Source organism: Falco biarmicus, chromosome 2 (assembly GCF_023638135.1).
Source record: "Falco biarmicus isolate bFalBia1 chromosome 2, bFalBia1.pri, whole genome shotgun sequence".
In the NCBI taxonomy this organism is placed as follows: domain Eukaryota; kingdom Metazoa; phylum Chordata; class Aves; order Falconiformes; family Falconidae; genus Falco; species Falco biarmicus.
Window position 1 is genome coordinate 19,234,469 of NC_079289.1, and position 14,366 is coordinate 19,248,834.

General features: G+C 35.0%; 1 protein-coding gene across 1 annotated transcript in view; it reads right to left on the reverse strand.

The window, feature by feature from the left end:
• RDX (radixin) overlaps positions 1–14,366 on the reverse strand; it is a 41,513-nt gene that overhangs the window by 9,191 nt on the left and 17,956 nt on the right. The window contains exons 3-8 of the mRNA XM_056329804.1: positions 13,950–14,033; positions 8,799–8,894; positions 6,342–6,616; positions 2,383–2,466; positions 1,760–1,906; positions 200–296 (exon numbers count right to left, since the gene is read on the reverse strand). Of these exons, the coding sequence (XP_056185779.1) occupies positions 200–296; positions 1,760–1,906; positions 2,383–2,466; positions 6,342–6,616; positions 8,799–8,894; positions 13,950–14,033 (783 nt within the window). The remainder of the gene's footprint in view (positions 1–199; positions 297–1,759; positions 1,907–2,382; positions 2,467–6,341; positions 6,617–8,798; positions 8,895–13,949; positions 14,034–14,366) is intronic.

The window sequence follows — 14,366 nt, forward strand, 5'->3', positions numbered from 1 at the left end:
CAACCAGAATGAAGACAGAAAATAAACATGACATGACAATACTTCGAAAATAAAAATATCCTTTTGCTTTCTGACTATTCTACCAATTAGAATAATAAATGGCACAAAAAAAATATACTCATGCCATAATACCAGAGCAAGTCCCTGCAGGCTTAAATCTTTTCATATACTAAGGCATACTATTCTACACACTACTTACAGGGGCCTTTTTGTCAATTGGCTTTATGACAAATTTTTTGTCGTTAAAAGAGATGTTTCTTATTTCACTCCAAGGGAAACCAATCTTGGGTGTCAGCCTTCAAAGAGAAAAAGTTCTCATTAGAAGCACTGAAGATATGCATTTTATTTACATCTACTAAATCTTAACTCTGCACCATTTTCACTATCACCCTCAGTTACATTTACAAAACTTAACAACCATTCAAGCATATTTTGCTAGACTTTTTTCTTGGTTTTTTTACACCTTATTCCATCAAACAAATATAAACTACATGGCACTGTAACAGAAGAAACTTTTATTTGTGACTTATTTTACTACCATTTAATAGATGCAAAACATCATAATCATGTACTGATTCTTTATAAGCTATTGATAATTCTATTTTCAATTAAAAGAATATTTAAATTTGAGAAAAGTTACAACATTTCAAAGACTAAATTAAATTAGCCTTCAGCAATGTTGTACTTTATTTAAACTCAGATGCAAGATATGTGTTATTACATTTCTAAAGTTCAAGTTAAATGTGTTTCCCCTGCATCTCAAATAAAATAAATTCAGTTCGGAAACTATTACAGTGTTACACAACAACTGCGTAACTGTAAATATTTCTCTCTATGAGCACAGAAAGTTTTTTCAATTCATATTATCTTAATTGCAAGCATTAGGGAAAGTTTAAGCATTTAATTGCTAACTATCAGGAGTTAAAGAATACTAAAATTGGTTGATTGTTCATCTGATCTGAATGCTTTCTGAATATTTCCTTTTTTCAGGAGTTATATTGCCATCTAATGGCAATTAAGGCTTAGAGAATTTTGTTACAGAGTATATATACATTGAAGAACATTAAGTTTCAGTTCAGTTGACAGGTGTTATCTGGGTTTTGACATATCATGTTTTAACTTCAAATCACTGTGAAAGGACTGTTGATATCAGATGTTATTAACAAGTGTTTGGAAAGAAACAAAAGAATAAGTTTGTTGTTCTGTTCTCAGATTCTTCAGATTTTGTACATTTCACCTTTACCTCTCTTCAAGTAGCACAGAATGTTTGATCTCTTTATCAGGACACAAGATTAATCTATTTTCTTTGATGTCTAAAAGCTTTCACCTCATAGAGTTATAGCTGTTAGAGCATGAAAACCTATTTACTGCTTTTACAAAATGTTTCTCATTAAATATGTTGCTCAGCTTCTCAATGTCCTTTTCATCGTGACTGAAAAGAAAGTCTTGAGGGAAGGAAAGGTACAGAAAGAAGCCATATAAAGATGGTCTAGCTACCATATAGCCATATTAAGCAACATAAAATTCAGTTTACACAGAACTGCTCTTCCTTTCCCTTCTTTTGCATCTGTATTTAATGTTCAAGATTCAAATACTCTGGCAGTTAACATCTATATCTTTTTGTATTTTTTACGTAGATTAGAAGGTCTTTGAGAATCTGTTTTGCTAGATGTTATTTAACACACAATAGGGTGGTTTTTCTGTAATCTCAGATAGAACCTCCTAGGACAGAACTGCAAAATTAGTATTAGCCACTTACTTATCATCATGCTCATAAATATTCAGACCCAAAGCATCAACTCCTAGCCACAATTCAGTTCCTTTTTTATTCTTTATTTCAAAATAGTTGACTCCATACATTTCCAAGTCTTGTGCTATCTTAAGGTATTCCATCATAGAATCTTCCCTGATGAAAGAAGAAAAAAATGGCATAGTGTAGAAAAATCAAAAGTACATTGCAGGAATAAGGGTACTGCAGAATAACTAGTGTAAAATTTGGTTTGTAATTACATCTCTCTTTGAAATTCACACGTACATTGACTCAAGCTACTTATAGAGCTCTACAGTGTAATACCAAAGTACAGTCCAATCATCACACTTTGTCTTTTCACCTTGTGAGCAAAGGAAATACTAAATATGTTTTAAAAGGCAGACAACTGTGGTCAAAGGCACTTGACAACCTTACCAGAAATCATGTAAGTAAGCCAATAACCTAACTGGAATCTCAAACCTCACTGAAGCTTTCATGGAAGTTTTTGATAACCGCCTACCCCGGTCAAAGTAAAAGCAAGCAGTTGCCAAATAAAATATGCCACCTCCCCAAATACATCCCAATAATAATAAAAACCCTTAAAGGTCTTGGAACATTTTTTACATAATTACCTTAACATTCCTCTGTGCTCTTCGTGCCAGTTTTGTATCCTTTCTTCCCACTGTTCTTTTGTCAGTTTGTGCTGTTCTAACACCCTGTGAATAGAAGTTGTTGCTAGTAAATGACAATGACAACAAATTTAGTATCTTAAAGTTACAAAAAGAAGTTTGGTTATGCAGCATAACACATGCTTTAATGGAATAAACTTGAACATGTCTTCCTATATGCTGCTCATCTTTTTAACCCAGACAAACACAGAAACTTTGAATATCAACAAATACGCTCTTACAATTGTGTGAAATCACTTCTTTTTTCATGGTATTCTGAACTCTTTGTAATGTAGAAGTCATACCATGGTGTATCTCAACTCTCAGTAAAGTCATGAAATCTAGTATGTTTGGAACACCTGAAAATGCAGGCCTATAAAATCCTTATAAGACAATGGTGCATATTAATCTCTAGGTATGCATAGATACACTCAAGCTTGAAAGATAAAGTAACATATCAAGACAAGTTAGCAGACTAGTTTGTTGAGTTTACAGTTTGGATTCGGTTTTTAATAAATAAAATCAATAGCGAAGCAGTTTCAGAAAACTATTTGAAGTTTACACTCGGCAGGCTGCAATGATGGAATTGTATTTTGACTGACTAGAACTTTCAATGTAGTACTACAGTAAGAAATCAAATGCATATGACAACTTTATTATGCTTTTATTCCATGCACCTAGCATTTCAAGCATTCCTAGAAAAACTGTTTTAAATGACAATTTAAAAAAAAAGAAAGACTACAAGATAATCTTATTCTAAAAGTCAGAACAGTTGTTTTCCTTCCTTTTTCTTTACTCATGAAAGTAAGGATTTACTACTTCTCCCTGCACTTTTTAGCAAAGTACAATAAGGAATAGACTAAGTGATGCAGAAGATACTAATGCAGTATTTCATCTGTTATAGCATCTTTCTGCCACTCTATTTCCTACTTTGCCCCATATCTAGTGAAGTGCACTTTTCACTGGTAGCCATTATCACATTTTGATTTGCCTAGTGTGCATGCCTGTCAAGGCTCTCCTCCTCAAAACTGAGGCAGGTGTTTTAGGTTTTGTACCTGCACCAAGTTTACATGTTCACAGATAAATGACACAAGAACATGCAATGACAGGACATACCTTTTGTTTCTTTTCTCATCTTTAGCCTTGCATGTAAGTATAAGCCCTAAATTTAATACTTACGGAAGCCTGTTACAGAATACACAAAGAACAACTTGCTCTGTCTGTAATAACCAAAAAGCATCCTGGCAATCTTTTACAAGTTTTATTACATAAAAAAATTAATTCCAAGTCTTCTAGGACAATGTTAATTTATTAAAGAATTTCTGTAATTAAATGAGGCCTGATTTTTACATTGTGGTATCTACACTACGAGCTGCTTTCCACCATTATTTCTTCTACTCCTCCAGCAGACATTCACAAAATGTTCAAAAGCTTTCACAGTGGTATAGCATAAAGTTAACAAAAAAAAAAAAAAAAGGGACAAAACAGGATATTGCAAAGTACACTATCCCAGCACTATGCCCCACAAGTGCCCACCTGAAAATAAAAGCCCTGCTCCCAAGCTCTTCTTCACAGAATCACAGAATGGTTGAGGTTGGAAGTGACCTCTGTCCACTTTGTCCACCCCTCTGCTCAAGCAGTCACGCACAGCCAGTTGCCCAGGACCATGTCTATACAGCTTTTGGATATCTCTAAGGAGGGAGACTCCACAAGCTCTCCAGGCAACCTGTGCCAGCTACTCAGTCACCCTCATGGTGAATTGAGCTTTCCAAATTAAAATTTCCAAAATTTCCAAAAAAGTATCTACTTTACAGAAATTCTATGCACTTTCCTCTTTTAGAATTGAGTTTGAGTTGAAAGACACAAGACAATGCCTACAGGTGAAATACACATGCACACAGTGTTTTATTTTTTTACTGCGAAGGTGGTCAAACGCTACAACAGGTTGCCCAGAGAGGCAGCAGCATCCTTGGAAATATTCAAAACCCAACTGGAAAAGGCCTTGAACAACCTGCTGTAATTAGAATAGACTATTTCAGTTGGAAGGGACCTATACTGATTATCTAGTCCAACTGCCTGACCAATTCAGGGCTGACCCAAAGTTAAAGCATATTATTAAGGGCACTGTCCAAACGCCTCTTAAACACTAACCGTATGGAGCATCGATCACCTCTCTAGGTGACTAACTTTGAGGAGGCGCACTGGACTAGATGATCTTCAGAGCTCCCCTTCCAACCTCAAATGATTCTGTGTTCCTATGATATCCTCATAGCTGGCAGTATCTTTGGCAATAGCCACGTTGTCATTTGGTTCCCTCCATCCCCTCTTCACATGCTATTGATGAAACATCACTAGCAGATATGCCAGGACTATTGCAACAGAGTAACTCAGCAAGGACTTGATGCCTTGTGCTACCCAGCTCAGTTTTGAGCCAAGAAATACGGAGTAGTTTGACAAGTGAACATTATGACTCTACAATTAATGGGAACTGCAAATCTTCTCACCCTTTTCAGTAAAATTTTGAAAGCTAGTCTACTTTGGGAAACAAGTATTTTTGACATAATATTGTTCTGAAGTATTTTTATGATGCACTTGCTGGTTTTCTGGAAATCTCATGGTAACAGGACACAAAACATGAATAGTTGCGTTAGAATGAATACAAAAGCAACATGCTCACTCAGTACAGACTGGCACACGACTGGTTGAAAGCATATGCTCGGAGATCATCTGAACATTTGTCTACTGAAAAGGAGCATCTTAAGTATTTGAATTTGTGTTGTACACAAGTACTCCAGTGTTGACAGGTTGTCATCATAACTGAGCAAAACCCAAGATTTGTGAACTAACATATTCAGTAATGACAGTTTTACTGGTTCTGCATCTCCCTGCTTTCCTAACAAAGAGTACTTTTCTCGAAAGTGGTATAGACTTCACCATCACAAGAAGGCAGTACACAGCCAAAAACAAATTCTTAGCCAGGATTTTTTAAAATCTCAAGCATTTTCAGAAATATTTTTTTCAGTACTTTACCACAATCCTTCAAAAGGCTTTTTTGCTTGCTAGAAAATTCTCAAGCTTAGTTACACTAATGATTGAGTTTCCACTTTTAGTTTTCAAACCAAGGAGACAAAGCATATGATTTTTTAAAGAAACCTCGATTTCTTCCATGGCTCTCATTTCTTTGAAGATGCATTAATGTTATGCATTTATTAATCACACATTTGTCCACGATACATCACTATGGATTCATCTACACACATAAAAAAATTGTCTAACTCTATACATTTTTGTTGCAATACTTCTCTTGCTGCCAAAACACGCCAGGAGCATGGTTTCAGTTGCATAAAGAAACAGAACTATAATCTCAGTGCTTACTTTTCCTAACCAATTAGATAATCAGCTGACACAAAATAAGTTTATACTCAACAACAGTGGCAACAATTTAGTTTCTAACTTCTCTGTCCAGGCTAGCATTTTTATGCAATATATTTTATTTGCAATGCACTTTATAATTATTTTCAGGAAATTATTATAATTTAATGTACAAAACCATCAAGAACTGAAGAAAAGGAGTATCAAATGAATCTTATTGACTTCTATATTAGATTATTTTTATTGTAATTTAGCAGAAGCAAGCCTCCAGGAACATTAGATAATTTTGTACTAATTTGAAAATTTCTTCAACTAAATATCCATGCAGATGGTTGTGGATGGGACAGGAAACAGGTCTCAAGAACCACATGGTTGAGATGCTTCTTTGTTATTTAAGAGTCTAAATTAGGATCTCTAAATTCTACTAGCAAGACATGCACTCTTAAGGAAGCTACCATTAAATGCACATCATCACTTAATATTTAAATTATCAAAAAATGTGCTGTAATCAAGTTTATATAAGCAGATGATGCAAAAACTGTTTCACTCACCGCTGAGGGAGAAGTCTGTCATTCGCTAGGTAGCCTAGTTTATGTATCTCCTTACTGTAATCTCCATACTTGGACTGGACAGCATAAGAAGCCAGAAGAACTGCGGTTTCTGGTGGGCAATATATTTCATCATTTAAGATCGCTTCTTTGACTTGCAGGAAGAAAAGTCTCTGAGTTATTTCCTGAATTAACTCTTCAGATACATCCTCTGGAAAAAACTTGGCCCTGAATTTAAACTGCAAAGGGTTTTCTTTCCTTACATCTTGCTGTGTTACCTGATAGAGAGGAATAAAGAAAAATAAAAAGAGCACTAAATGGTATATTAATATATAATTAACTCTAGTAATGAACTCTTTAGCTCCTCTACTCTGAAATCCAATGCTTCCTGACAAGCCCACGGTGGAACTCACTAAATGCTCATGTGGCACTGAATCAAGTACACCAATTTGGATAAATCAGACAATTTTTAAATATTACTCAAAGGCTGGTTTAAGAGGTTTTTTGTGGGCTTATGTGAATTTGTATTTATCACAGTAAAGATCTGGGAAAAAAAAGAAGTTGTAACACAATTTTTTTAAATCAAAACTATATCCAAGGATGAACTGCAGGAAGTAACAAACTAGAGTCTAACAAGATTTCTTTAGCTGGAACTACAGTACATTAAGTGTAAAGTGGATTCTTTTAAAAGTCTTTGAACTATTGAACTAAATACATGTGCTCTGTTCCTATGCAAAAATCATACCTGCATTAATCACATTTTTTTCCTAGAATGCATAAGCCTTATAATCATGATTTCTGTGAAGAAATCCGATGTGGTCATCTTAAGTAAATGTCTACTTCAAATTTCAACAAAACCTCATTTTTATGTAGAATTTTCCATTTCATTTGGGCTCAGCTTTCAGCCCTGATTATGACTAAAGCAAAAACATTCACAATGAAACTAAATTTAACATCAAATAAAATTATTATTTAAAAGTACATTCATAGTAAATCTCATAAATCCCAATTCCTCAAGCACTTTATTACATATTTAATTTTATGCGCACTTAGTAGTCCCTCTAGAACTTCTTCACTATGCATGAAATGATCCGTTTGCTTGACTCGTAGGAAACAGCAAAAATTGTAAATATAATGCAGCCATTTAAACACATAAATAAGGCAGCGTAAGTATTATATTCAACATTTCATATGTCAATTTTAAGTTTTGCTTGCTTTTCATTATTGTCCATCTGCCTCTGATTTACATACACAGCATTCAATTTAATCTCACCAATGAACAATTAGTTGTGCTGTTGCCATAATAAAACCTTATTTCCACATCTATTCTGTGATTTATCGGATCTTACCTGTATTTACCACAAATATTTACAAGTTAGAGCCAGTTTATGATGCACTTAATGAAATGTTACAAGCTTTTTAAAAAAAACCACAAAAAACCCAAAAAACTTGCCTTAGTCAAAACTAAAGAAATTAGCACACTCTTGTTGCTCCTGAACTGCACCAGCAACTTAAGTTGCTAAAGGCTTTCATAGAGCAACGTCTTCTGTGTTTTTCATAAGTGAATGTGCTAAATCCTGTAAGTCTCCAACCACTGGAGGCAAGCCTCTCTTTAGGCTTACAAAATATTTGTAGCACTACAATGTATATTGCATATGAAACAAGACACACATGAAATTCTAGGAGACAGCTTTGGTGGTTAGCAGGTTTAACTTGCTGGATTTACCACAGAGGAGAAGGAAAGATTATATAAATGCAGGCAGTGGGACTTGCTCCTAAAAACCTCTCAATTTACCCCCAAAATACTGAAGACAAAAAAGGTACTCTTGATTAAGTTGAACTCAAAAGTCTCTTTATTCTATATAGTTCCATTAATAACATGACAGCCAATTTTAAAATGAAAAGTGACCATTCAAATTCATAAATAGAATTCCAAGTCAAATGGCCTGGTTGCCAAAAGCTGAGAGATACAAGGTGCTCAGAGCTGATGGGAAAAAACAAAACATAAATTATCCTACAATCTACTTATTAGATAGGTACCTAAATAGAACTTTAGGAGCCTATTATTGGTGCCTCGTTTAAAGATCTATAGCTGTATTCATGCAAATTCCCAAAGCTCAAATACTTCACACACACCCGTCCCCCACTGTAAAACATTCTATTACATTTTACTACATGAAAACAGGACTATCGTATGAATTTAAGTTTTCCTCATGCATGTATCACCATGGTACTGGAAATACAGGAAATGGTATCTCCTTCTCAAATTAAATGTTGATACAGCTTTGCATATTCTTGTATAACTAACCAAACAATGTATTTTGTCATTTAAAGCAAATAAAAAGCAACTTGTCAACTAAATTTGAAGTCAGCTACATCTCACCTACAACATTAAAGCAGCAAGCCTTATAAAAGTATATCACAAACCATAGACTTGCCTAAATATTAGGGAATTGTTACCTTTTTATTTAGCTTCAGCCAAGTTGAGTAGCCTTTGCTGTCCACATACTGTAGCCCAAAAAACCAGACCTCACGTAGACCAACAGTTTTCACCACCTGAAGATAAAATGATCCATAACCATCAGCACTTTGTTAATGGTAACTAAGATACAGAAACCATCTCAAATTGAAATGTAATCAGGTTTTACAAGAACAAAAAAAATGAAAATAGTAGCAAAATATCAAGTTCAGGGAAGCATTCACCTCTCAGAGCTCTAAAACTCGAACACAGTGTTGCCAAACTACCAACTGGAGTGTGCAGCTTACTGCATACATCAAACTCAGCACCTGAGGAACACAACGTAGTAAACAGGACTCTGATATTTGACAGCACATATGGGAAGTCATCTGCAGACCTACAGACAAGTCCACCTCAACAGAAGACAACTGGTGAAACAGTAATAACAGGTAATACTTGTGGACAAGTATGAGGTAATGAGGATGAATTGCTTTCTCAAAGTATTTCTGATATCTTAGAAGAGTTAACGATAAAAGGAATAAGGATGATTTGGCTGATAAATCATACGTGGATTTCCTGTAAGATTTCTGATCAGTCTATCACCAAAGGCTACTAAAGAAACAAAATTTTCCCTGAATAGAGGGAAGGTCTTCTTATGGACATACTAGTTGGAGAGAAAAAAAAAAAAAACAAACTCTTTTCACAACAGACTTGTAGAGTAACCACTAGGGAAGTCCTCCAGGACTTCATATGTAATCTGCAAAAAAAAGAATGAAACTGACATGACAAAATCTGCTGTAGAAAACTTTCCATAAAGATCTGTGTATGAGCAGTAAAAAGGAAGATGAACCTCAATAAAAGACGGTATTTAATAAAAACAAAATACTGTATGTAAAAGACAACAATTTTAATTATGCAAAGCTCTTATTATAAAGGAAAAAAGCAACAAAGCTGTTATATTACCATACATGTCTATGGTATTCCTTGGAGATGTTTAAAATTTAAACACATAGATGCAATGCTTAGGGACATGGTTTAGTGATGGACTTGGCAGTCCTGGGTTAATGGTTGGACTTTATGATCTCAAGGGTCTTTTCTAATCTAAATGATTCTATGATTCTATTCCCAAATCTCTGATACTACATATGGACTGGTCACATCAACTTAAAACGGGATGCTGCAGCACTGAAAATGTTTCAGAAATGTTGAAAAGAATGATCATTGACATGGAACATTTTCTGCATGATGAGATGAGAACTAAGGCTACTGACAGAGAAATGAAGAAAGGAAAAATACAATACAGGTCTATAAAACCTGCATGGCATGTAGAAGAAAAATGGAGAATAACATTCATTATTTCCTTATAATTTAAGACTTAAGAGAATCAACAGAAATCATTCAATAGCAGGTTGAAAGCAAACAAAAAGAAGCACTTTTACTACACAGAGTATTAATGAAGCTTTGGAACTACCTTACAAGCCTTTTGCATAGTAAAAGTACACGTTCATTCAATAAGCAATCAATCAGAAAGGTCCAGCAAAGATTATTAAATAACTAAACGCTGGCTCCAAAAGATCCAGTATGGGAGTACTTACATATGTTCTCAGGTTGGACCATGCTGGCAAGTTGGTTTACTGAAGGCTGTTTTATGGAAGCATTCAGATGCATGTGAAGTAAATAGAATTTTACACATAGATCCTCCTCCATTTTAAAGTAGTACTATCGGGTTGCAAAATTAAGATTTTGAAAATTAGAAAATGTCACAAGATAGCTGTGCAAACTTACTTCTGTTGCCTTGCATTTGTATTATTATTTAACAATCATTCAAGAGTGCACCTTTTTTTCTTCCTCTACCCTTTCACCTTTCCAGCTCCAAAGCACAGAATGAAGAATGTTCATTGATCTAACCTGATTCCTTTAGTGACCTCAGTTATCTTCTCTAGAATTCCTACATCATTTACCTTAGAACATCAGAAATGTTCAAAACAAGTTTATGTTATAGTATAGACCTGAGTAACATTGAATTTGGTGTCCCAACACAGAAACTTCAGACCTGCTACTACTTTTGGCACAATCCATACAATGCTGATCAAACTACTTATGGCTTTATCAGATTGAGAATGCTCTTTACTTTGCAGCTGTGCAAGCTGAGCCTTTGTACCTCATCAGCTCTCCAAGATGCAAAAGTAGTAAGAACTGCAGATGCTCAACAACTCTGCCCATAAGGCACAAGGAGACAAGTGCTTATGCTCACGTCAGAACATTTTGCTCTCACCTGCTAACTACAGCCCTTCCACTGAGAAGCACACTGCACATTCAATACAGACAACTTGTCTACTGCAATGCAGTTACACATGCTTGCAAATCAACACTAAAACCAGCTTATACATTAGCCTTTTTTACTTCAGACTCCACAAATAAGGAAAGAGTATAATCTATCACCGCCTCTCAGCTCAACGGAAACAAATTCTCTGCAACTTTATACCAAGATAATATAAGCACTTATGTGCTGCAGTAGCATGACATGAAAAGTTAAGTACAGAATGAGAAACTTATGAGTTTGATTCTGACTCTTCATTAAGCGGCTTAAGGCAAGTCTTCATTGCATTTGTAAACCAGATTTATCCACCATCACATCCTACAATTTGACTATATAAGTCAATAAAAACTTCTTGGAGAAGAAAAGCAACTAGAGAAATAGACGTGTTTTGGCAAATTAAAACAGACACACAAAGACAACGTAGCAAGAATTTCATTGAGTCAGCTTCTGAAGATCATAAGGGAGGCTTCTGAGATACCTGGAAAGGACAGTGGAGTACAACCCGAAATAGGAGACAACCTTCTCATTCTTTCTGAATGGCAACTACAGTAAACCAGAGGCACTGATGCTCAGTGCTAACATCTTATTGAAAACAAAACAAAACAACCCCCACCGTTAACAGCCGTGTGTGGAAACATACCTCAGGGTTCCTCCTCTCCTAGGAAAGTTAGAGGTGCTAAATTGGTTGACTAAAAGAGGATAGATCTCCTCTTGCCTATTCTAACCACTGACAGGATAGACAGAAGGACTAATGATAAGTATGTTAAGACACCTTCTGAAATACGAGTAGTTAAAAAAAAGGGTTTATGCAATTAGTAAGAACTTTACCGACTTTCACAACAGCAAAAGGGAACGCCATAGATGTCATATCCTGAATTCATGTCTGCTAGCCGATGAAGATGATGAAAATATACTTACGGAATGGGAAACAAATCAACAACTCCAGAAAACACCAATTAAAAGCTTGAAAGAACCACTGACAGAAAAAAAGGACAAGTTGTTCACCAAAACCATAGGGGAACACTAGACAACAGCTAAATTCACAGAGAGGTTATTTTCTGAGAGCAATAATCAAGTAGTCTGCTGTCACGTCCACCATTTCTGCATAAACTTTGAAGACAAATCCCCTCAATAACAGTGCTATTCAATCCTCTTTCTACAGAGGAACAGCATAACTTTTGTCCAAAAATTTAACGCTGATTTTGCAATACAGTTCAGCTCTTGACATTACTCTATCAAACTCACATATGATTCTAACATCATGCTCAAAATCCTTCGCACACAACTATGCTGGTTGATTTTGCATGATCTAACAATTCTTCAATTTAAACTTGCAGAAGCTGATTGCAAGAGCTGGTGAGATCGGTCAAACGCGACACAGTGAACTGAGGAACAAAGCTGAAGAGAGCATGAAAAAGCGTTCTGACCTGTATCTTTGTTCCCCGTTTGTGAATGTCCAAGAACCCGATTACCTGGGCACAAGAGGTTACACAGCAGAATGTCACCCCACCCAATACTGCATGGCAGATGATAGCAAAGGTTGGCAAAAGACAAGTTAACAGCTTCAGGTTTCTGTGCCACAGAATACTGGACTTTTTATTTGATGATAGTATGGGTTAGGCAAAAAGCAGGACAGCCCCTCTCTAAGTTTTTAAGAATCATTAAGTCTATTCCTATGTAGAAACTGAAGATACATTGCTACCGATGTTAAGAGAACTGGGCAAGAGGTAAAAGCACTGAAGGTCAGTCAGTCATTTCAAACAAAACCAGCAAATTATCTAAAAGAAAAAGCTCAGTGTTACAAACCAATAAACGTTATCCTCCTTTCAACTTATATACTAACACATTTAATAGACTCTTAAAGGTCAATTAAAAGTTTTAAGGAGTTCTTGAAAAACTCTTTCAATGCATTACTTTCTCTTAATACCCAATCATTACATACTTTATGCATCTATAGTGGACAGACACAACAGTTCTACCAGACATAACTGCTGATACAGTTAAAGTGTTTTTGAAGAGTAATTCAAATACATCTGCATTTTTATCTAAATGCTTACATCTTGGATTTAGATATATATTTATTGGTTTCTTGAGAAAAAACAAAAAAGCACATTAACAAGCTCCTATTCTTAACATTTTCTACAAAACACCACAACCTAGATCAAAAAATTGTTTTCAAGATTCTGATGGCTAACATCACATGAAATAAATATGAGAACAGTCCTTTTTAAGAAATCATTCATTTAGCCCATTTGGTGTACAACAGACAAGTGAGAATCTGTAGTTCTGATGGGTCTGCAATCCATAAGCACATTAAAGCCATCGTTTTAACTTTTCCACTTACGGAGTTTTTTAACTTAAATTTCAAACTGAATCATAGGAAAACATTACTTTTCTAATATTTGGGAAGTGAAAAAAGTATCTACAGCTTCTGTTCTTGGAAAAAAAGAAAATATGTTAGTTTTCCTTAAACTTTAATTGTTACATTCATTATTCAATAGTAAAGGCTATATAAATTTCTTATATGCATAGTTCTATTATATTGCAGCTACAACTGTAACATTAGACATAAAAAAAAATTAATTTCAAAGCAGTTCTATTCACCATTCAGTTGAAGCCTCACTGTTAATCTGTTTACACAGAGTAGTCTTTGAATTTAATACATTCCATGAGAAGTAATGAGGAAGTTTAAACTGAGACCACAGTTTAGGTAACATAAGGAAAAACATAATCTATACAGAAGAATACTTCCACTTTCTTAAACTATGCCTTAATAACCAGAATAGTTTTATGTGTCTGTACACATACATACACAGAAATATATATAAGTTACCTGATCAAAGAGCTGCTTGCCTGTTGTATTGGGCTGGATGGCAAATTCCAACTCTGCATCCATTGTGGTTACTCTGACATTGATCTACAGAAAATAAAGCATCATTTAAATCATACTGTAATAGTGTCACGCTTCTATATTCTGTGATTAGCCTGTAAGAAACAATATATGGTAAGTAAATTCAGCAATTTTAATCATGTTGTATACACAGAGAACACAGAAGATATAAAAATGGAAAACTTGAATCATAAAAATCTGATCTTTCATTTAGTATAAAAAGCGTATTCAGGATAATATTTAAGACTAGGTTTGAAAGTCAAACCAGGGAAGAAAGCGCAAAATCAATTTAACGTGATAGCTGACTGACTACTGAACACTCAAAGAACACTGGGACATTCAGCTACTGGGCATTATCAT